Below are 25,221 nucleotides of genomic sequence, written 5' to 3' on the forward strand. Positions count from 1 at the left end.
TAATTGACTGCAAATTAGTTGACATTCAAATTAATATCATTCAACATAATCATGTAATTCCATGCAGCTTAACCATTTTAATCATGTAAATGTTCTTGGGTCACCAAATCCTTAAGTACCTATAGTGAAAGTACTTTAGTCAGTATCAGGCTCATAGGAGTTTATAATTTATAGTCTGGGACTTAGTGAACCAGGAGTAGCATGGTTCTAAACCTGGGGTAGCATGATTCATATTGGGTGTCTAAAGATATACCCAAGCCCAAGGTAACAGAGTAAACAGGAAATTAGGAAGGCAAGCAAAGTAAAGTTGTACAACAAAACCGCAGTTGGGTCCAAAACTAGGATTGCATATAAGAACCAGAGTCTAGGGCGCCTGGGTGGCTCAGTCGGTTAAGCTTCCATCTTCAGCTCAGGTTATGATCTTGCAGTCTGTGAATTAGAGCCCCATGACAGTCTCTGTGCTGACAGCTGAGAGCCTGGAGTCTGCTTTGGATTCTATGTCTCCCTCTCTCTGCCACTCCCTTGCTCATGCTTCTGTCTCTCTTTTTCTCTCAAAAGTAAATAAACATTAAAAAAAAAAAAAAAAAAAAAAAAAAAGAACCAGAGTCTAAGGCAATATAAGCCCCCAGTGGTTAGGAGCTCTAGATAATTAGCTGAAAGGCACAAGAATAGATACACAACACCAAGAAGACCTTGATCATTGTTTCATCCCAAACAGGATGCTTCTTGATTATCACCTTCCTGAGCCAGAATTGGTTCCAAGGTTAATACATTCCCTGATAGAGCTGATATGGACCAATGTGAAGCAAAGATCTAGATAACATAGATCTGTCACCCCATTGTTTTCTAAAAAATAGAGTATGTAGTAGAAGAGAGAAAGCTCTTTTCAGTATTACTTATGATTTTGGTAAATCCTAAAACTGATATGCTAGCACCAAATGCATGGAAAATACTTTTATGAATGACCAAATTTAAGAATATGCTTTTGACCATTAAGTATGTGCGTATTAATCTATCAGCACATATGTGGTCATAATTTTCACAACTGCAGCCTCATTAAAATAAAAGAGAAATAGAGGAAAACACTGACACTGAAACTCTTAGCTCCAGAGTAGCATCAATTATTGAGTCTAGGAACTGAAGAGTCAAGACTTTGCTTTAACAAAAATTTCCCCCCAAACTTTACTCATTATAGAACCACCCCTTCAAAAAAAAATCTAAACCCGACCCAATTTTCTTAGAAAATATATCAAATTGGGACACTGTTTAAGATCATCTAATATCACAGCTGCTTCACAAACGAGTCCCATTGATCTTGCCACTTTGGTCTGTGAAGTTCAATTCAATATGGTTGAAGGCAGGGTTATCAGTTCCACCATCTTCTATCGGATGAGATTTATAGCTTAAAGTATGCTTCTTCTAAAAGAAAATGTTAATACAGTGATTAGAAAAAAGTAACTATTCAATTCTAAATAATTGTTACTGTTTTTCTTTCTCTAAATCAGCTTGGTAGTCTACTGAGGACGAGATATATAACAGAAATACATCATCAAAGAATAGGTCAAATACGTTCCTTGTCTATCAGAGTTCAAAAGAGAGTCTAAGGACTAACTAGTATTCTATCTTGGGGGTAAAAGCACAGTCTTACTAATTGAAGGAGAAAGAAAGCCAACTTACTTTCTTAAAAATGTCAAAATTGGAAAGAAAGTCCTCTTTGGTTAGTAGGAATCTGCGGTCTAAGTTTTGTTTTCTTCCTCCTGAAAAACATTTACATTGTTTACATTGTTAGAAAGATAACTGTAACTACCCAGTGATGGCCCATCATACAAGCATTTGACTTGGGTGCATTCAACTCTATGCACTTATAAAACACAAAGAGAAAGAGAATCTTTTAAGCAGTGCTGGAGACTTGGCTCACCATTTCCCTTCCCTTAGTCACACTCAGATTCTGTAAGCCTCTCACTATGATAAATATGAGTCTGATGTTTAAAAACAAATGAGATGGGGCGCCTGGGTGACTCAGTCGATTAAGTGTCCGACTTCAGCTCAGGTCATGATCTCACAGTCCGTGAGTTTGAGCTCCAAGTCAGGCTCTGTGCCGACAGCTCAGAGCCTGGAGCATGCTTCAAATTCTGTGTCTCCCTCTCTCTCTGCCCCTCCCCTGCTTGCACTCTCTCTCTCAAAAATAAAATAAAAACATAGTTTTTTTAAATAATAAAAAATAAAAATGAATAGATGGCTCTTAAATGCAAGCCGCCTACTCATATGGTGCTTAACCTGAGAAAGAGCCCAGTACTATAGGGAAACTGGTTTAAAAGCATCCTCTCTGATCTACCAATAAAATATCAAACCATCTGCCTCTGCTTCAGGCAGCGGAGCTGCACTCCTCCAGTTTCAAGGCTGTGAATGTAGATGTATGTGAAGAAGTGCAGGAAATTATGAAATGTCAAATAAATTGGTTAAATGAAAATCAGTATGATGATTGTGTTGGATTCAACTCCTCTTCCCTAACATTTTGCTTTACAAAAATTATTTGTAGATACAAATTATTTTATTTGTAGATCAAAGACTAAGCTTTTTAAAACTGTGTGCTCCTCAAACTACTTTAGTACAAAGTACATCTAGGAGATGTACTTAAAACACAGATTCCTGAACTCCAACCTGGACTAACCCAGTTAGAAACTCGGGTAGGGCCACTGAATCCTGATTTTTACCAAATTTCCAAAGTGATCTTTATGCTATCTAATATTTGAGTGCCATCACTTTGGTACAAATATTAGGCTTTTAATTATGGGAACCTCTGCTCTTCCAGAAATGGGATCAACTTTAAACTAATCAAGTCAACATTGTTGAGTAACTACCATGTGCTAGAGACTCTACTAGGTGCTGGGGAGACAGAGATGAGTAAAACAATTACTGTACTCATAGCTTGCGGTCTACTTAGGGTATTATTTACCCACTTACTGATGAAGAGACAGACCCACTTATGGTGGGTACATGGTTAGGTGAAACTGAAATGCCAACCAAGTCTGAATGGCCTGAATTGTTACAGATTCCTAGTATCCTGCAGTAGATCTTTAAATTTATTTCCCCAGAAGTGTTAGGATTTCGTGTTTCTAATTTGTTTGTTTGTTTTTCTCAAGGTGCTCACTGCTGTTGTGAAATGGGAATAAGCCATATGAAATTAATGAAGTTGTATTGCTTCTTATCACTGGATGCCTGCTCAGCTGGGTATAGCATTACTTTATAAAACAAAAGATATGGTTGTATATGGTTATCAGAATAAAAACTTTTAAGGAAAAAAAAAGGGAATGTTGAAAGGGAATATTCTGATACTCCATTTTCTTTTTTTTTTTCTTTTCAAATATTGATTTAAATTCTAGTTAGTTAACATACTGTGAAATATTGATTTCAGGAGTAGAATTCCATGATTCATCACTTACATATAACACCCAGTGGTCATCACAACAAGCACCCTCCTTAACACCTGTCACGCATCTAATCCAGTCCCCATACACCTCCCTCCATCAACCCTCAGTTTGTTCTCTATCTTTAAGAGTCTCTTATGGTTTGCTTTCCTCTCTCCCTCTCTTTTTTTCTTCATTCCATATGTTCATCTGTTTTGTTTCTTAAATTCTACAAATGAGTGAAATCATATTGATATTCCATTGTCTTAAAGAAAAAGGAATGGGTTGAATAAGAGCCTAATGTCAAATGGCACAAGGAGACTGTTGATGTGTATTCTTGATCTGAATAATTGAGCTATTTGTGAGAAAAGTTTAAAATCTGTCTTAAAATATATCAAAACAGACAAAAAGAATAAATCTACTGTGCTGGTAAATTTATTTACGAAAAAAGCCACAGTCCTTTTTGAAAAGAAAGAACATAGTTAAAAACAGCTGTTTGAAAGGTAATAAATAGCTACAAACTTTATCATAAATGCATAAGAATTATACATTGCAATATCATTGTTGATATATTAATATTACTACTATTAATATCATTTATTAATTATAAATAAAAGTATCACAGAAGCTTGAAAAGCAGTGCTATTCAGGAGTTACAAAATCAGAATTGATAGTAGAATTTCTTCTACTACTTTCTACTTAGAATTTCTTCTACTATCAAGTGGCACAGTGATGGTAGCCTTGCAGCATAAAGCAAACAAAGACATCAGACGTCCTAGGACAAAAGTATAGGATTTCTGACTAGTTATTGCACATTTGAGGAAAAGGGCAGTGAGCTGCCTTCCCCCAGTCTGGTTGCTATGGAAGTACATGTGTGAGGGAATGTAGGAAATCGGGGAGCCCAGCACTTCTCACCAACTACCCTGCTATCCTGCTTTCAGCCACCAAGATCGTTCACCTGACTTACTGTAATAGCTTCCTACCTGCCTCCTTCCTTTACAGATTATTCTCAAAACTGGATCAGAATGCTCCTTTGAGAATTATGGAAAAGTAAATTGAAAAAGTATCCCATGTAGTAGACCTAAAAGACACAGTTATGGAAAATAGGAGAGAAAAGAGAAGAAAATTAGAATAACTGTCTGGGACTCAAACATTTGGCTAACAAGAGTTTCCATAAAGAGAAAACAGAAAATCACAAGAAATTACAAAAGAAATAATATGGGGAAATGCCTTAGAACTGAAGGGCATGAGTCCTCAGTTTGAAAAGATCCTACCGAGGCCTTAGGGCAAAGCAATCATTGTGAAATGGGTCACATACAAAGGGCCAGCAGGTAGCATGGCACTGGCATCTTAATAACAACACAGTGAACTAGAAGAAAGTTAAGACATCCTCTCAGAGGGGCACCCGGGTGGTTCAGTCGGTTGAGTGTCTGACTCTTGATTTCAGCTCAGGTCATGATCTCATAGTTTGTGAGACAGAGCAGAGTCCTGCATGAGATTGAGCCCTGCGTTGGGGTCGGCCCTGACAGCACAGAGCCTGCTTGCAATTCTCTCCCTCCCTCTCTGCCCCTCTCCTGCTTGCACATGTGCACACACACACTCTCTCTCTTTCTCTCTCAAAATAAATAAATAAACTTAATATGTTTTCACTCACATGTGTAACTTGAGAAACTTAACAGAAGACCATGGGGGAAGGGAAGGAGAAAAAAATAGTTACAAACAGAGAAGGAAGGAGGCAAACCATAAGAAATTCTTAAATGCAGAGAACAAACTGAGGGATCATGGGGGTGTTGCGGGGGAGAGGGAAAAATGGTGGTGGGCATTGAGGAGGATACTTGTTGGGATGAGTGTGAGTGTTGTATGGAAGTGATGAATCATGGAAATCTACCCCCAAAACCAAGAGCACACTGTATACACTGTATGTTAGCCAACTTGACAATAAATTACATTAAAAAAAACAAACTTAAAAAAAAAGACATCCTTTCAGAAACAAGAAAGTTATTTTCAACCTAGGATTCTCTACTCAAACAAATGATCAATCAAGTATAAGGGAGAATTAAAGACACTTTTTTCCAGAGGTACCACATTTTCAAAATCTCTTGTCTACACTTTCTCAAGAACATGCTAAAAGGATGTGCTCCATTCAATTAAGGGGATAAACAAGAATTAGGAATAATGGGATACAGGCAGCAGGGAATACAACACAGGAGGGAGACAGATGGAACTCGCAGAATAAGGACATGAAGTTTCAGAATAACAGTTCTATAGCAATCCCAGAGAGCAGTGTATGTACCACGTGTATTATCAGTTTTTTTAAAAAATAATGTTTTTTTAAGTGTATTTATCTATTTTGAGAGCGAGAGAATGAGTGGAAGAGGGGCAGAAAGAGAGGGAGAGAGAAATCCCAAGCAGGCTCCTCACTGACAGTTTTTAAATAATGTTTTTAAAATTTATGGAATCTGAAAAAAGCTTCATACTATGTTTAGGTATAACAATTGTAGCGATCATTCCTTACCTGTGTATACTTCTTTAAAGTTTACAAAAAGTCAGCATAGGACAATGAAAAGATCTGATGCAGGACTGTTGTAATAATATGTGTAAAATCCCCAGCATTGTAGTAACTACGTATAATATTTTAAAGACCTTATTTTTATCTTACAGCAACCTGTGAGATAGGGAAGTCAATCACCACTAACCTCAATTTACACAGAAGAAAGCTAAGCCTCAGAGTAGCTATACAGTCTTCCCTAAGTTCATGCAGCTGGTACATGGTGGAGCAAAGGTTCAAAGAGAATCTTCTGCTTTCAAGTGTAGGCCCTCAAATTTCCCATGAGGAAAATGGAACAAGTAATTAAACTAGTTGTTAACAGGACTATAGTAAGATAACATCAGCAGCTATAAAACAGATATAGTAAAAACTGATATGGAGGTAAATACAATACGAAGGTTTAGATAGTTACCTGTTGGTAAACTGATTAGCATTCCCATGAATAATGTTACCAAAGTTCCAAGAGTGCTGAGGTAGAGATATGATAAAGAATACCAGTTATCCATCAGTGGAGTCCTGAGAAAGAACAAAAGCATAACTGTAAAATTTCATGTAATGCTACTAGCAACTAAGAGCAGTCTCAATAATCTTCATGCATGGCAAAATCAAAATAAAATATTTAATAATGTTTTTAATGTCATAATCTGCAGTTCCAATTTTATCTTATTGGATCAAGAATTAAAAGCCTGAGGGAGGGGCGCCTGGGTGGCGCAGTCGGTTAAGCGTCCGACTTCAGCCAGGTCACGATCTCGCGGTCCGTGAGTTCGAGCCCCGTGTCAGGCTCTGGGCTGATGGCTCGGAGCCTGGAGCCTGTTTCCGATTCTGTGTCTCCCTCTCTCTCTGCCCCTCCCCCGTTCATGCTCTGTCTCTCTCTGTCCCAAAAATAAATAAAAAATGTTGAAAAAAAATTAAAAAAAAAATAAAAGCCTGAGGGAAAAATATTAAAACCCTGGCTTAACCTTGACCATACAGTATAATGCTAAATGTCCATGTGTATTCGTGCAACTTTGCTTTATGTCCCAGGCACTGTTCTTGTCATTAAAAAGTCTACCATAAAAACGGCTGACAGGGTTCCTGCCTTCATAAGGTTTACATTCTAATGGGGAGAGAAATAAAATAAACAAGTAAACTAATAAATATAATAATTTCCACTGGTGGAAAGTGCTGTAAGGAAAATAAAACAAGGTAATGTGATATTAACAGAGTGGAAAGAAGGAACTACACTCCAACATGGAGTCAGAGAAAGCCTTTAGGAAGAAGTGACATTTGAACTGAGACCTGGAGGAAAGTTCTTGAGGAAAGCATCCTAGAGAGAGGTAAACACCAGCTGACTAAAGCATAGTGAACAACAGAGTTACACAAAACAAGAGGAAGATGGATTTCTTTTTTGTTGTTAGACTTGTATGAAGTTTGGATTTTACTCTCTGAACAGTGGCTCTCAGGGAAGTACTTTATTTATTTTTTTTTTAATTTTTTTTTTCAACGTTTATTTATTTTTGGGACAGAGAGAGACAGAGCATGAACGGGGGAGGGGCAGAGAGAGAGGGAGACACAGAATCGGAAACAGGCTCCAGGCCCTGAGCCATCAGCCCAGAGCCCGACGCGGGGCTCGAACTCACGGACCGCGAGATCGTGACCTGGCTGAAGTCGGACGCTTAACCGACTGCGCCACCCAGGCGCCCCTCATTTTCAGCTTTAATAGAGTAGCTTGATTTAGACCAACAATTCTGCCAAGAATAATGTATAAAAACTGGGGGAAAGAGTAGGCAGATTTTTTTTAAGATACCAGAGAGTCACAACAATTAGAACTTGAGGGGCCAAGACCCCAGAAAGATGGAAACACACTGAGGTGAGCTACTGAAATTAAGATGTGGTATTACTGGGAGAAAAAAACAAACAAACAAAAAACAAAAACAAAAACAAAAAACAGACAAAGTAGAACAGAAGAGAGAATCAAGAAACAGACCCACAAGAAAATAATCATCTGGTTTATGTCAAAGTTGACAGTACTTTGTAATGGGGTAAAGGGAAGTTCTTTCCAATAAGTGGTACTTGGTTAATCGAATATCCATATGGGAAAAAATGAGTTTTGATCACAGCACCCACAGAAATCAATTCCAAAGGAGATTACATTCATAAATGGAAACAGTTAACTAACAATAAAGCATTTAAATTAAAAATTTGAAGAATCTCTTTATGACCTCAGGATAGGCAAAGATGTAATTGGGATACACAGAAGACTGAACATATAGGAAAAAGACTGATAAAGTTGAACATAATTAAAATGAAAACATTTCTGGCCACCAAAAGTATCACTAAAAGAGTAAAAAGGCAATCCACAAAGTGGGAGAAAAATATTTTCAAAATATATTTTGTATCTAGAATATATCAAGAACTCCTAGGGGCACCTGGGTGGCTCAGTGGGTTCAGCGTCCGACTTCAGCTCAGGTCATGATCCCACAGCTCATGAGTTTGAGCCCCTGTTGGGCTCTGTGCTGACAGCTCGGAACCTGGAGCCTGCTTGGGATTTTGTGTCTCCCTCTGTCTCTGCCCCTAACCCACTCGCATTCTGTCTCTCTCAAAAATAAATAAACATTAAAAAATAACTCCTAAATAAATAAGAAAAAAACTGAGAATGCATTTAAAAATGGATCAAAGATTTCAACAGACAAGTGACTAAAGTAAATATTCAAATGGAAATGGCCAACAAATATATTAAAAGGTATCAAATGTAACTGATCATAAGGGAAATGCAAATTAAAACTACAAGCTATCAATATATACACATCAAGCATTGGGAACTTAATAAAAACTGAATGTGGGTAATGGAAATGCAGAATCTAGACGACCAAAGGGTATTTTATTTCATCTTCAGCTGTGAACTTTGCTCCCCTTGTACTCTAGCAACATTGACTAGGTGTGATTTCCTAAGGCGCCACGTGGCTTCAGAACTTCATGCCTTTGCATACACTATTCCTTCACTGTGCGATTTTCTTCTTCCTTTGGTCCCTCTGCCCAACCTGTTCACCTAATTCCAATTTATGTAATCCTCTAAGAAGGTCTCCTTCACTCCACTCAGGAAGAGTTAAGCTCTTCCTTCTGCTGGCTCTCTTGATCACCTATGAATTCCCCTTACCACAAGCATTGTTTGTGTATCTTCTTGTCCAATTTCCCTTCTGGTCATTTTCTGTGGCAAGAATGACTTTCCAGACCTCTGTCTATCCAGCCTCCGCATCCTTCAAGTCCTACCTCTCCAAAGTCTTCCTGCTACTCACTCCAACCTTGTTTATATTCATTCTTTTAACAAGTATTTATCAAGTAGTTATTACTATTTATCATGTGCTAGTTTTATACTTATTTTATACTTACTGTGCTTACTGGATTGATTGTTTTGTGTACATTAGCATACTCTCTCCAGCTAAATTATAATTTCCTGGAAGGCAGGAACCACAGTGAAAGGGGAAGACTTTCTAGGGATATCACAGAAATGGCCAGCCCAGAGTTGAGTATGTATTCATTCTTAAAAATTCTTGCTTATTACCTGTTATTTTATAAATAAGCTAACCTATAAAAGTAATTATTATGGTACCAGGTATATACTAAACCTCAGTTAATTTATTTGTTTCAGAATCCAAATAACTATTTTGCCTCAGACTCTTAAATTAAGAGAGATGTTTACACAACCAGGACAAATGCTAAGCAAAACTGTGAAACAAGTACATCCTGAATGTCCTCCCACATACCATTCCATTATTTTCTTCTCCCTTTCTGACTGTAACAACTTGCCTCTACACATGCACATTAGTGCTTTCATGCTTGTCCAAACTGCTCCTTGCACTTCCTTGCCCCTCACCCCACAGCACCCCACCTAATCAGACCTCCCCCAAATATGCCTCAGGCTCTGGAACTACCTTTTCTTTCTATTTATGAAGCATTTGCCAGCCTTGAACTTCCATTGGCAGACATTCTCCTAGTTATATTTTCTTTGGAACATGAATCACTAATTGTAACAGTCACATTCCTTCTCTCAGGAGGGTGTCCAGCTAAAGTGGGCATGAGTCCTTAATGGCTTCATTCCAAGAAAGCTGGAGCTGGGGGCAATAATTGGGGGGCAACAATCTCATCTCCGTACTCCTTGAACATTTCTATTGGGGTTTATGCTTTAAGGCTGTACATATAATTGTCCACTATAGAAAGTCTTGCCCTCACATCCACTATATAATAAAACACTCACCTATTAGCAGACCCACAACATTTCATTAAATCAGACAACATAAGGATCCACAAGCCTAAAAGTATACCACATACAGAAAACTCTAGTAAGAATATCACAGCTGCAACCCATTGCTAATGTTCTAAAGGTTTGGAATCTTTAAACCTAAACAAATAGCAATAATCTAACATATTTAGATGATTGTAGCTTTTAGTCTGTAAAAGCTATACCTCAAAGACTATAGAAGCAATGTTCTTTTATAACGGTACTTTTCATTTTAAAAGGTTTTTAGTTGACAAAGACAATTTTTCATTCAACTAGAGGTGGTATTTGGTAGCATTTACCCATAATAGATTTTTTTTTTGTTACAAGTCAAGTCTTCTCCAGATCTGTAAGCATGACAGAAGTGTATCAAAATTAAGAACATATAGCAATTTTTGCTGTTTCTGAGCAAAATACCATAGCCAGCAAGCCACAAGGGCTCTACCCATTTCAGATCAGAGAAAAATCACAGCACTGCAGGCAAGACAGAAAGCAACTGTTCTCTACCTGTCACATACATTTCTTAAAAATATGACATTACAAAGTTTAATTCAATACCTTTCAGCACCATATAGTTGAAAAGCACTAGTAGAAAATGGCATTTCTGTGGTTGTCACCCAATTTGTCACATTGTATGTGCTGTTACAGCCATAGGTTTCAAGGCTTAGTGGCATAGTTCTCTCAGGCAGTGGAGGATACAGTTGAGCTCCAATTCCTACCCACAAAGAAACAACAAATCCAGCCAGAAGACCAGCAAGTGCTCCCTGCAAAACAAGAGTGCTTTTATTTTTTTTTTTTAATTTTTTTTTCAATGCTTATTTTTATTTTATTTTTGGGACAGAGAGAGACAGAGCATGAACGGGGGAGGGCCAGAGAGAGAAGGAGACACAGAATCGGAAACAGGCTCCAGGCTCTGAGCCATCAGCCCAGAGCCCAACGCGGGGCTCGAACTCACGGACCGCGAGATTGTGACCTGGCTGAAGTCGGACGCCTAACTGACTGCGCCACCCAGGCGCCCCACAAGAGTGCTTTTAAAAGAAAAAATAACACAGCTTGCTTTGAGATGGAAATTAACATTAGAAGGTTAAGCTCAATGTGGTCCAAGTCAGATTTACCAGCTTTTCTCCTAAAATCATCCTTCTCCCAAGATCCCTGCCTCTTGTCAAGAGTGGCAGGGGCCATTAGTCCTTTAGCCCAGAGCCCTGGGGAGTCTGTAACCCCATTCCCTTTTCCATAACCCTACCTAGCCAATCACCAATTCCTGCCCATTTTTCTTTTAGTTGATCTCATAATTCCATTTCTTCTACTCTGTTCCATAGCTAGCACTCTGCTCTGGCCTCCTGCTTTCTTCACACCCAAATAACTACAACAGTCACACCACTGACCCCAGACCAATTGCCCCCTATATTTTTATTTAGTCCGTAAACAAATGGTATGCCATATGAACAACAGATTATGAAGGAGAAATCATACACAGAGTTTATTCCTATACTTAACAACATGCACGATTATAATTGTGCTTCAGGGTAATTAGGGGAAACCAGGAAGCAGTTTTCACAAATGACTGCCATGGTGCATATAACCACACTTAGTATTTCTCAAGACAGGTAGGGATGTCCTCTCTGAAGACAGCTGGTTTCCCAGTCCTTGGAAAACTTGGAGTCCCCACTTCTGCTTTTCATCAGTAATCCAGATGTTCTGCTGGACTTTGAATGATTTAAGCCCTAGTTCCAAATGATGGGGACAAAAGCAAAACTTGAGCTAGGAAGCCTCTTCCCCTGTGGTGAAATTTTGCCCCTTCCTTTAAGAATACTGACCAGGGGCGCCTGGTTGGCTCAGTCAGTTAACCGTCTGACTTTGGCTCAGGTCATGATGTCACAGCTAGTAGTTTCAAGCTCCACATCAGGATCCATGCTAACAGTGTGGAGCCTGCTTGGGATTCTCTCTCTTTCCCTCTCTCTCTGCCCCTCCACCACTCTTACTTTCTTTCTCGCTCAAAACTAAATAAATAAACTTAAAAAAAAATAATACTGACCAGACAATGCAGCTTGTGCCTCAGGATCCCCATAGAAAGGACAGGGTAGAATATTTGAAGTCAGGGGGAAAACATAAGCAAAATCATAGGATAGGAAAAAAGAATGGTGTGCTGATGGGAGAAAATAAAGGCTGATGACCAGATCAGAGGATTTGTGTTAGGGACGAAGACTGTGAGCTCCTTCATTAGGCTATGAACCTTGAAAGCAGAATTAGATTTCTTTGTTTTTGGTACCCCAAAACTTATGACACTTATGACAGTGCTGGACATATACAGGAGTGCAATAAATATTTTTTCAATATTATGAGATTGGAATAGTAGTGTGGCCATCTGTTGACAGGCCAGACTTGCTTATTCTCAGCATTGTATACGGTTTGTTCAAAGATCCGCAAAATTATAAAACCTGTGAAAGCAGAAATATTCAGTGCTCTCTATTCCCAGGACAGTACTCAGCTCATAAATGTTCAATGAATGAATAAGAAGAGGGGAGGGAACAAGGGAGAAAAGGGAAGGAAGAAGAGAAGCAAAGGAAGAGAAGGAGAAAAGGAGAAGGGGAGAAAGGGTGAGAAGGTAGGAGGAAGAGAGGGAGGCAGGAAGTCCACTCCAAGGTAAGGGTAGATATTCTGGTGAAAAATGTGGATGCAGTAAAAAGAGGTACCTCCTATGACAGGAATAATATCATACTTCTCTTGAAAAAAGGATATGTGGGACCTTGTCTGCTACAGCTTTTCTGGAGGCACCGCATGGTGGCAGTAAATGTCAAAAACCAAAAGTCAATCCTGTTTTAATGTTTGAAACACTCAAAAAGCACTGTGCATTTCAAAATGCAAAGAGTCTAGCCAAAGCTTCAACATTCTGAGGTTGATATGAACCATTCTCTTTCACTGTGATTAATTTCTACAAAACTTGCGCTTCATATGATATTTCATTGAGAATTATTATTATTAGTTAGAATTATTATTTTTGTGAAGTTTTTATTTGTGTACACTTGACACACATGTTACATTAATTTCAGGGGTACTGAAACAGTGATTTAATGTCTATATATATTATGTTATGCTCACCACAAGTACAGCTACCATCTGTTGAGAATTATTTCTCTGAGAATTATTAGTAATAATGGTAACAGCCTTTATTAGTAGCTGCCTTACCAATCCCTAATGCCTCATGAATAAAATGGAATTCTAAATGTAAAGTCATAGTTTTGTGGTCATTCTACATCTGTCTGAAACAACAAATCATGCATTATCAGTTTTTCCTGAATGTCAGCCTATAGCAGGCCTGATTAGATGGAGTTTCCCTTGGCTTTCAGAGAAATAATTTCAATTTCATTTACTCCAAACAAAATCTAGTACTTCAAAGCACAGATATGTCTATGTAGAAGAGAGATATTACCTTATTCTGGATACTATTCCCAATTATGATCACCCTTTTGGGGCCAGAACCATGGTGTTGGAGCTATAGCTTTAAATATCAGGAATATAAACTCTCTGGTCAAGGTGGTGAATATCTTATCTTATTGCTTCTCTTTGCTATACTCTGGCTAGTCACAAGTATCCTCAGCTCTATTGCCCTTAAATATTTCATATCTGAGCCTGTTGATCTCCTTTCTTTAAATCCAAGTGATTAATTTTCAAGAAGGGCAAAAAGATAAATGCACAAAAAAGTTGCTCCTTTAGTTATATAATATTCATAATATATTACATATAATATGTTTCATAACATATATACTTTAGTTATATTATATAATATTCTATATTATATTTTAATTATATAATTATATAATATATTATATATTATTAATTATATAAATATTTAGTTACATAATATATGTTGTTTTGGCAATTTCCATTTAGCTATACATATGCACAATCCCAGTGGATAGTAATTTATTGTACACCCCAGCAAAGTCAATATGAGTAATTAAGTCATCAAGTCACTAATGACAGATATCAAAGGAACTGTATCTTTACAACTGACAAAAAATTGAGCCACTACTATATTTGGGAAATTAAGCTTTACACATATTCACTCTTTATACTTACAATTGAGTTGGCAAAGGGAACCAAAATGCCCAAAGCAAACAAGCCCAGAAGTGGTCCACCAATCATGCCAAATATACTGAGGGCTGCCTACAAAAATAACAAAAAGTCAACAACTAGTAATCTCAAATACCAAGTTAAAAAGTTTCAAATAAATTTCATCAGAATGAGAACTTAGTCAGCCTCTTCCAGAAAATCATGGCAGCCTTATCATTGGCAAATAGGTCATCAGAACTTAGAAGCTTCTGTTTCTCAGTCTCAATTATTAATCTGTTCATTCAGGTACCTCAATAAAGGAAGCAAAACATAAAGAAGGTAGAGAGTCATGAGACAATGGGAGCACCTATATGAATGCATAAGACAAGAGGGACACTACTCCTCCCAACTGTTTTTGCAGGTGTTAATAATCAATCACATTACTCCTTTGTGCTTTGATTCTCAAAATCTTCTGCAAAACAAGACTGTGGATAAGTACTCCTAAGTGAACAGAGATGGCAATGAAACCCAACACCATCTTTGGTTCCCTAAGAATGGAATTAGAATGAAAACCAGGATTTAAAAAAAAAAAAAAAAAAAGATTGATCAAATCATGTAGAAAGATTTAAAATGTAATTGGCTAACTGTAACCTTTGTTTTGATGTATAGATGTCAAAAGAAATTACAATGTGAACAATGGAGATATGCAAATAGCTAAAAATTCCAAGAGATGTGAGTTCCCAATAATCCAATGGCTAATTTTTAATAGTGGACAGAACCATATAAGAAGAATTAGGGAACACATTAGTTTGTCTACAGAGTAAAGGGGCTTGATAAAACAGAATGAACAAATCAAAGAAAAAACAGTGAGTCAAGAAAAATCTTATAGGATACAGACGGCAGTCTTAGGTTAACAACAATTACAAAGCCTACCTTTTGGACTATAGAAGGGAGTATGGATACAGATGACAAAGAACTATTGTTTGAGGAGAATATGGGCTCAGAATATCATCCTAAGGAGTCATTTCACAACTTCTCTTGAACCAGAGCCCAGGAGGAAGGGAGATAGACTTCAGTGCATAATGTGAAATAAGTCACATGGCCCACGAATCAGGCTATGACAGTGTGACCTGTGAGCCAGTTTTGGAGACACAAGGAATATATCCCCAAAAAGATCTATCTCAGGAAATAATACTTAAGTTAGAGAGGAAGCAAGCAAAAACTGGCTTAGAGTTATGATGACATACCTAGAACACCCCACTGTATATACTCAGGCCAGAGTTGATATATGATAAAAAGGGAAATTAAGAGCTATAAGCAATAATGCAGACTACAGAAGAATAAGCAATAAAGCAGACTATGGAGGAAAGCACATTCAGAGGATTTTTGCTGGTTATGGCTTAACTGTACTAGATAAGCTTGGTGCATCTGGACATAATTCATTCACTCATATAGTCAAGATGAGATTAAGCTATTTTAACAACTGGTATGCCTTAAGCAATGATCAACCAGAATGGACCCACGCCTTAGGTCTAAAGAAGGAGTCTGGATGACCTGCTTTGTCCAGCATTGATCTTCAACTTTCTGGAACATGGGGAGGTCCAGGAGTCCCAGACAGGGAGCCTAGGTGCCCAGAGAAGGTCCAGGGAGCATTTGGGGTGATCTGATAAGTGGATATTTATGAACAAGTACAAAATAGGTACATTCAAGCTGAATTTATTAAATGTCTTGAACACTGCAGTAGACACCAGATGTTTGATACAGTGTTAGACAACAATGTCAAAATTTTTTCATGGAATTATACACTATTTAGTAAAACAGACATTAAGTAAATCACTACAATATAATATGATAATGGAAATAAGAATATTGTAAGAGAAACACAAAGTGTTCTAAGAATATGTGGCAGAGGGAAACTTAAATGTATGCAGGGAACAGAAAGGATGTTTAAGTTGAAACTTGAAGAATAGAAGATGGCAGTGTAGGAGGACGCTGGACTCACCTCGTCCTGTTGATTGCTTAGACTCCACCCACATAGGCCTAAATAACCCAGAAAACTGCCAGAAGTCTAGCAGAATGGACTCTCTGGAGCCAAGTGTAGACAAGAGGCCCACGGAAGAGGGTAGGAAGGGCGGAGAGGCGGAGTGTGCTATACACGGACTGGTGGGAGGGAGCCGTGGTGGTGGAGGGGCAGCCCACAGGAAGGCAGAGCCCCCAAAGTCTGGCTTGCAAAAGTGGGGGGGCCGGACTGCCTGAGTTCTGAAAGCCAGAGGGACTTAACATCTGGAATGTTAAAAGTCAACAGCTCTGCTCTCAGAGAGTGGGGAGGGTGAGAGGACACCTGGAGGGAGAGTTGTTGAGCCCCAGAAGGACACAGCTCAGCGGGGGAACAAAGGCACTGGCAAGCACCATTTCCCTCTCCTATCCCCCAGCCGAAATTCCAGAGGGAACCAGTTCCTGTCACCGAACTTGCTTGCTTGCACCACGCAAACGCCCAACGCTGTGCTTCTGTGGATCTATCCCTGGGATGGGCCTGCCTCCCTCCCGATGCTGCAGGGCCCCTCCCACAGGGGACCACGGAGGGCAAGGCGAGCTAAGCCTGCCCCTCCCTCCCCTGTTCACCTAGCAGATCCACCTGGGCTAACACACCCTTGGCCAGATCCCATCAAAGCAGCACCACAAGCCTGGCAGTGTGCAAGCAGCCCAGACAGGGGCCATGCCACTCCACAGTGAGTCCTGCCCCTGGGAGAGGGGAAGATAAGGTACACACCAGTCTGACTGTGGACCCAGCAGTGGGCTGGGGGCAGACATCAGGTCTGACTGCGGCCCCACCCACCAACACAAGTTTCTCTGGACAGCACAGGGGAAGTGCCCTGCAGTTTGGAGCTACCGCAGGGACTTGCCAAAATGATGAAACGGAAGAATTCTCCTCAAAAGAAACTCCAGGAAGTAGTGACAGCTAACAAATTGATCAAAACCAATTTAAGCAATATAACAACAAGAATTTAGAATAATAGTCATAAAATTAATCCCTGGTCTTGAAAAAAGCATAGAGGACAGCAGAGAATCTATTGCCACAGAGATCAAGGGACTAAAAAATAGTCATGAGGAATTAAAAAATGCTATGAATGAGGTGCAAAATAAAATGGAGACAGCAATAGCACAGATTGAAAAGGCAGAGGAGAGAATCGGTGAACTAGAAGATAAAAGTATGGAAAAAGAGGAGGCTGAGAAAAAGATTAAAAAAAATCCAGGAGTATGAGGGGAGAACTGGAGAACTAAGTGATGCAATCAAACAGAACAATATCCATATCCTAGGAATTCCAGAAGAAGAAGAGAGAGAGAGAAAGGGGCTGATGGTATACTTGAACAAATGATAGCTGAGAACTTCCATGATTGGGGAAGGAAACAGGCACTGAAATCCAAGAGGCACAGAGAACTCCCTTCAGTCGTAACATGAATCGATCTTCTGCACGACATATCATAGTGAAACTGGCAAAATACAAGGATAAGAGAGAATTCTTAAAGCAGCTAAGGATAAATGAGCTCTAACATACAAAGGTAGACACATAAGGGTAGTAGCAGGTCTATCTACTGAAACTTGGCAGGCCAGAAAGGAATGGCAGGAAATCTTCAATGTGATGGACAGAAAAAATATGCAGCCAAGAATCCTTTATCCAGCAAGTCTGTCATTCAGAATAGAAGGAGAGATAAAGGTTTTCCCAAACAAAAACTGAAGGACTTCATCACCACTAAACCAGCCCTACAAGAGATCCTAAGGGGGACTCTGTGAGTGAAATGTTGCAAGGACCACAAAGTACCAGAAACATCACTACAAGCATGAAACCTACAGATATAACAATGACTCTAAACCCATATATTTCAATTAATAACACTGAATGTAAATGGACTAAATGCTCCAACCAAAAAACATAGGGTATCAGAATGGATAAAAAAACAAGACCCATCTATTTGCTGTCTACAAGAGACTCATTTTAGACCTGAGGACACCTCCAAATTGAAAGTGAGGGGATGGAGAACTATCTATCATGCTACTGGAAGTCAAAAGAAAGTTGGAGTAGCCATACTTATATCAGACAAACTAGACTTTAAATTAAAGGCTGTAACAAGAGATGAAGAAGGGAATTACATAAAAATTACAAGGTCTATCCATCAGGAAGAGCTAACAATTATATATGTCTGTGCACCGAATATGGGAGCCCCCAAATATATAAAATAATTAATCACAAACATAAGCAACCTTATTGATAACAATGTGGTAATTGCAGGGAACTTTAATACTCCACTTACAACAATGGATAGATCATCTAGACACAGGAGCAATAAAGAAACAAGGGCCCTGATGATACATTGGATCAGATGGACTTGACAGATACATTTAGAACTCTTCATCCCAAAGCAACAGAATATACTTTCTTCTCGAGTGCACATGGAACATTCTCCAAGATAGATCATATTCTGGGTCACAAAACAGCCCTTCATAAGTATACAAGAATTGAGATCATACCATGCACACTTTCAGACCACAATGCTATGAAACTTGAAATCAACCACAGGAAAAATCTGGAAAACCTACAAAAGCATAGAGTTTAAAGAACACCCTACTAAAGAATGAGTGGGTCAACCAGGCAATTAGAGAAGAAATTAAAAATATATATGGAAACAAATGAAAATGAAAATACAACAATCCAAATGCTTTGGGATGCAGCGAAGGTAGTCCTGAGAGGAAAATACATTGCAATCTGGGCCTATCTGAAGAAACAAGAAAAATCCCAAATACACAATCTAACAGCACACCTAAAGGAAATAGAAGCAGAACAGCAAAGACACCCCAAACCCAGCAGAAGAAGAGAGATAATAAAGATCAGAGCAGAAATAAATAATATAGAATCTAAAAAAACTGTAGAGCACATCAATGAAATCAAGAGTTGGTTTTTTGAAAAAAGACACAAAATTGATAAACCTCTAGCCAGGTTTCTGAAAAAGAAAAGGGAGAGGACCCAAACAGATAAAATCATGAATGAAAATGGAATTATTACAACCAATCCCTCAGAAATATAAGCAATTATCAGGGAATACTATGAAAAATTATATGCCAACAAACTGGACAATCTGGAAGAAATGGACAAATTCCTAAGCATCCACACACTTCCAAAACTCAAACAGGAAGAAATAGAAAGCTTGAACAGACCCATAACCAGTGAAGAAATTGAATCGGTTATCAAAAATCTCCCAACAAATAAGAGTCCAGGACCAGATGGCTTCCCTGGGGAATTCTACCAGACATTTAAAGCAGAGATAATACCTATCCTTCTCAAGCTGTTCCAAAAAACAGAAAGGGAAGGAAAACTTCCAGACTCATTCTATGAAGCCAGCATTACTTTGATTCCCAAACCAGGCAGAGACCCAGCAAAAAAAGAGAACTACAGGCCAATATCCCTGATGAATATGGATGCAAAAATTCTCAACAAGATACTAGCAAATTGAATTCAACAGCATACAAAAAGAACTATTCACCATGATCAAGTGGGATTCATTCCTGGGCTGCAGGTCTGGTTCAACATTCACAAATCAATCAATGTGATACATCACATTAATAAAAGAAAAGATAAGAATCATATGATCCTGTCAATTGATGCAGAGAAAGCATTTGACAAAATTCAGCATCCTTTCTTAATAAAAACCCTTGAGAAAGTCGGGATAGAAGGAACATACTTAAACATCATAAAAGCCATTTGTGAAAAGCCCACAGCTAACATCATCCTCAATGGGGAAAAACTGAGAGCTTTCCCCCTGAGATCAGGAACACGACAGGGATGTCCACTCTCACTGCTGTTGTTTAACATAGTGTCGGAAGTTCTAGCATCAGCAATCAGACAACAAAAGGAAATCAAAGGCATCAAAATTGGCAAAGGTGAAGTTAAGCTTTCACTTTTTGCAGACGACATGATAATGTACATCGAAAATCCAATAGACTCCACCAAAAGTCTGCTAGAACTGATACATGAGTTCAGCAAAGTTGCAGGATACAAAATTAAGGTACAGAAATCAGTTACATTATTACACAGTAATAATGAAGTAACAGCAGGACAAATAAAGAAACTGATCCCATTCACAATTGCACCAAGAAGCATAAAATACCTAGGAATAAACCTAACCAAATATGTAAGAGCTGTATGCTGAAAACTATAGAAAGCTTATGAAGGAAATTGAAGAAGATACAAAAAAAAAATGGAAAAACATTCCGTGCTCATGGGTTGGAAGAATAAATATTGTTAAAATGTCAATACTACCCAAGGCAATCTACACATTCAATGTAATCCCAATCAAAATGCACCAGCATTCTTCTCGAAGCTAGAACAAGCAATCCTAAAATTTGTATGGAACCACAAAATACCCCGAATAGCCAAAGGAATATTGAAGAAGACCAAAGTGGGAGGTATCACAATCCCCAACTTTAGCCTCTACTACAAAGCTGTAATCATCAAGACAGCATGGTATTGGCACAAAAACAGATACATAGACCAATGGAATAGAACAGAGAGTCCAGAATTGGACCCACAAAAGTATGGCCAACTAATCTTTGACAAAGCAGGAAAGAATATCCAGTGGAAAAAAGACAGTCTCTTTAATAAATGGTGCTGGGAGAACTGGACAGCAACATGCAGAAGAATGAAACTAGACCACTTCTTATACCATTTACAAAAATAAACTCAAATTGGATGAAGGACCTGAATGTGAGACAGGAAACCATCAAAACCCTAGAGGAGAAAGCAGGAAAAAACCTCTCTGACCTCAGCCACAGCAATTTCTTACTTGACGCATCTCCAAAGACAAGGGAATTAAAAGCAAAAATGAACTACTGGGACCTCATAAAGATAAAAATCTTCTGCACTGCAAAAGAAACAATCAACAAAACTAAAAGGCAACCAGTGGAATGGGAAAAGATATTTGCAAATGACATATCAAAGGGCTAGTATCCAAAATCTATAAAGAACTCTCCAAACTCCACACCCAAAAAAAAAAAAATAATAATCCAATGAAGAAATGGGCAGAAAACATGAATAGACACTTCTCTAAAGAAGACATCCAGATGACCAATAGGCACATGAAAAGATGCTCAATGTCACTCCTCATCAGGGAAATACAAATCAAAACCACACTCAGATATCACCTCACACCAGTCAGAGTGGCTAAAATGAACAAATCAGGAGACTATAGATTCTGGCGAAGATGTGGAGAAACAGAAACCTTCTTGCACTGTTGCTGGGAATGCAAACTGGTGCAGCCACTCTGGAAAACAGTGTGGAGGTTCCTCAAAAAATTGAAAATAGATCTACTCTATGACCCAGCATTAGCACTGCTAGGAATTTACCCAAGGGATACAAGAGTGCTGATGCATAGGGGCACTTACACCCCTATGTTTATAGCAGCACTTTCAACAATAGCCAAATTATGGAAAGAGCTTAAATGTCCATCAACTGATGAATGGATAAAGAAGTTGAGGTTTATATATACAATGGAATACTACTTGGCAACTAGAAAGAATGAAATATGGCCTTTTGTAGCAATGTGGATGGAACTGGAAAGTGTTATGCTAAGTGAAATAAGTCATACAGAGAAAGACAGATACCACATGTTTTCACTCTTATGTGGATCCTGAGAAACTTAACAGAAGACCATGGGGGACGGGAAGGGGAAAAAAAGTTACAGAGAAGAATGAGGCAAACCATAAGAGACTCTTAAAAACTGAGAATAAACTGAGGGTTGATGAGGGGTGGAAGGGAGGGGAAAGTAGGTGATGGGCATTAAGGAGGGCACCTTTTGGGATGAGCACTGGGTGTTGTATGGAAACCAATTTGACAATAAATTTCATATATTGAAAAAAAAAACATTCACCACAATCAAGTGGAATTTATTACTAGATTGCAAGAGTGGTTCAATATTTGTAAATCAATCAATGTGGTAAGTCACATCAATAAAGAATAAGTTGGGGCGCCTGGGTGGCTCAGTCGGTTAAGCATCCGACTTTGGCTCAGGTCATGATCTCACAGTCCATGAGTTCAAGCCCCATGCCAGGCTCTGTCCTGATGGCTCAGAGCCTGGAGCCTGTTTTGGATTCTATGTCTCCCTCTCTCTCTGCCCCTCCCCCACTCTCACTCTGTCTCTCTCTCTCTAAAATAAAATAAAAACATTAAAAAAATTTTGTAAAAAAAAAGAATAAGAACCACATAATAATTTCAATAGATGCAGGAAAAATATTTCACAAAATACAACATCTGTTCATGATAAAAAAAAAAAAAACCCTGAGCAAAGTAGGTTTAGAAAGAACACACCTCAACAAGATAAAGGCCATATATGAGAAAATCCATAGCTAATATCATATCTACTGGGGAAAAACTGTTTCAGGTCAGAAACAAGGCAAGGATGTCCATTCTCACCACTTGATTCAACGTAGTACTGGAAGTCCTCGCCACAGGAACCAGATAACAAAAAGAAATAAAAGGCATCCAAATTGATAAGGAAAAAGTAAAACTTTCAATATTTGCAGATAACATGATTTTATATATAGAAACCTGAAAGACTCCACCCAAAAACTCCTAGAACTGATAAACAAATTCAGTAAAGTTACAGGATACAAAAATCAATGTACAGAAGCAGCAGAAAGAGAAATTAAGAAAACAGTCCCACTTACAATTGCACCAAAAATAATAAGATACTAGGAATAAACCTAACCAAAGAAGTAAAAGACCTGTTCTCTGAAAACTATAAAAAAGTGATAAAAGAAATTGAAGATGACACAAAGAAACAGAAAGACATTCCATGCTCATGGATTGGAAGAACAAATACTGTTAAAACGTCTAGACTACCCTAGCAATCTATACATTTAATGCAATCCCTATCAAAATACCAATAGCATTTTTCACAGAACTACAACAAACAGTTCTAAAATTTATATGGAACCACAAAAGACCCCCAAATAGTCAAAGCAATCTTAGAAAAGCAAAACAAAGCTGGAGGAATCACAACTCCAGACTTCAAGTTATATTACAAAGCTGTAGTAATCAAAACAGTATATATGGTACTGGCACAAAAGTAGACAAAAGATAAATGAAACACAATAGAAACCACAGAAATAAACCCACAATTATATGCTCAATTAATCTTCAACAAAGCGGCAAAGAATATCCAGTGGGAAAAAGACAGTCTCTTTCTTCAACAAATGGTGTTGGGAAAACTGGACAGCTACATGCAAAAGAATGAAACTGGACCACTTTCTTACACAATACAGAAAAATAAATTCAAACTGGATTAAAGACTTAAAAGTCTTTAAAAATCTTAGAAGAGCGCACAGGTAGTTAATTTTGATGACAATGGCTGTAGTAATTTGTTTCTACATAGGTCCCCTGAGGCAAGGGAAACAAAAGCAAAAATAAACTATTGAGACTACCTCAAAATAAAAAGCTTCTGCAGAGTGAAGAAATTAATGCACAAATCTAAAAGGCAACTTACTGAATGGGAAAAGATATTTGCAAATGACATATCTGATAAAGGATTAGTATACAAAATATTTAAAGAACTTCTAAAAGTCAACACCCAAAAAACAAATAACCCAATAAAAAATGGGTGGAAGACATGGACAGACACTTCTCCAAAGACATTGGCCAACAGACACATGAAAAGATGCTCATCATCACTTATCATCAGGGAAATACAAACCAAAACTACAATAAAATATCACCTCACACCTATCAGAATGGCTAAAAACAACACAAGAAACAGTAAGTATTGATGAGGATGTGGAGAAAAAGGAACCATCATGAACAATTGGTGGGAATGGAAACTGGTGCATTGTACTGTTGTTGGGCATGCATACTGGCAAACAGTATGGAGGTTCCTCAAAAAGTTAAAAATAGAACTACCCTATGATCCAGTAATTGTACTACTGGGTATTTACCCAAAGAACACAAGAACACTAATTCAAAGAGATACCTGTACCCCTATGTTTATAGCACCATTGTTTATAATAGCCAAGATATGGAAGTAGCCCAAGTGTCCATTGAAAGGATAAATATGTGTTGTGTGTGTATTTGCATGTATGTGTAGTGGAATATTAGCCAACCATAAAAAGAATGAAATCTTGCCAGTTGCAATGATGTGGATGGAGCTAGAGAGTATAATGCTATGTGAAAAAAGTCAGTCAGAGGAAGATAAATACCATATGACTTCACCCATATGTGGAATTTAAAACAAAACAAACAAGCAAAGGGAAAGAGGGAGAGAGAGAGAGAGAGAGAGAGAAATGAACCAAGAAACAAATGAACCAAGAAACAGACTCTTAACTATAGGGAACAAACTGATGGTTACCAGAGGGGAGGTGGGTAGGAGGATAGATTAAGTAGGTAATGGGGATTATGGTATCCACTTGTCATGATGAGCACCAGGTAATGTATGGAATTGTTGAATCACTATACTGTATACCTGAAACTAATATACCACTGTATGTTAACTAACTGAAATTAAAATAAAAACTTTTTTTAAAATTCTTAAAATGAAATACCGAGGTGTAAATATCACTAAATACATACACAACTTGTATACTGAAAATTACACAATGGTGATGAGAAAAACCAGGGATCTAATTAAATGAAGAAATATACTACATTCATGGATTCAAAGATTCAGCATAATAAAGATGTCAATTCTCCCCAAAATGATATACAGATTTAATGCAATCCTATCACAATCTAAATAACATATTTTTAGATATAGAGAAGATTATTCTAAACTTTATATGGAAAGGCAAAGGAACTAGAATGGCTAAAACAATTTTTAAAAATAAGAATAAAGTGGAAATTAGTTTACCTGATTCTAGACTTATTATAAAGCCATACAAATCAAGACTGTGTAGTATTGACAGAGGGATAGACACACAG

At 38.1% G+C, this 25,221-nt stretch overlaps 1 protein-coding gene across 1 annotated transcript in view; it reads right to left on the bottom strand.

The window, feature by feature from the left end:
- Positions 1 to 682: 682 nt before the first annotated feature.
- SLC5A8 (solute carrier family 5 member 8) overlaps positions 683 to 25,221 on the bottom strand; it is a 59,566-nt gene continuing 35,027 nt past the window's right edge. Inside the window, exons 11-15 of the mRNA XM_023257368.2 lie at positions 14,291 to 14,377; positions 10,769 to 10,974; positions 6,368 to 6,471; positions 1,678 to 1,757; positions 683 to 1,419 (exon numbers count right to left, since the gene is read on the bottom strand). Of these exons, the coding sequence (XP_023113136.1) occupies positions 1,294 to 1,419; positions 1,678 to 1,757; positions 6,368 to 6,471; positions 10,769 to 10,974; positions 14,291 to 14,377 (603 nt within the window). The 3' untranslated portion in view covers positions 683 to 1,293. The remainder of the gene's footprint in view (positions 1,420 to 1,677; positions 1,758 to 6,367; positions 6,472 to 10,768; positions 10,975 to 14,290; positions 14,378 to 25,221) is intronic.

Source organism: Felis catus, chromosome B4, assembly GCF_018350175.1.
Source record: "Felis catus isolate Fca126 chromosome B4, F.catus_Fca126_mat1.0, whole genome shotgun sequence".
In the NCBI taxonomy this organism is placed as follows: domain Eukaryota; kingdom Metazoa; phylum Chordata; class Mammalia; order Carnivora; family Felidae; genus Felis; species Felis catus.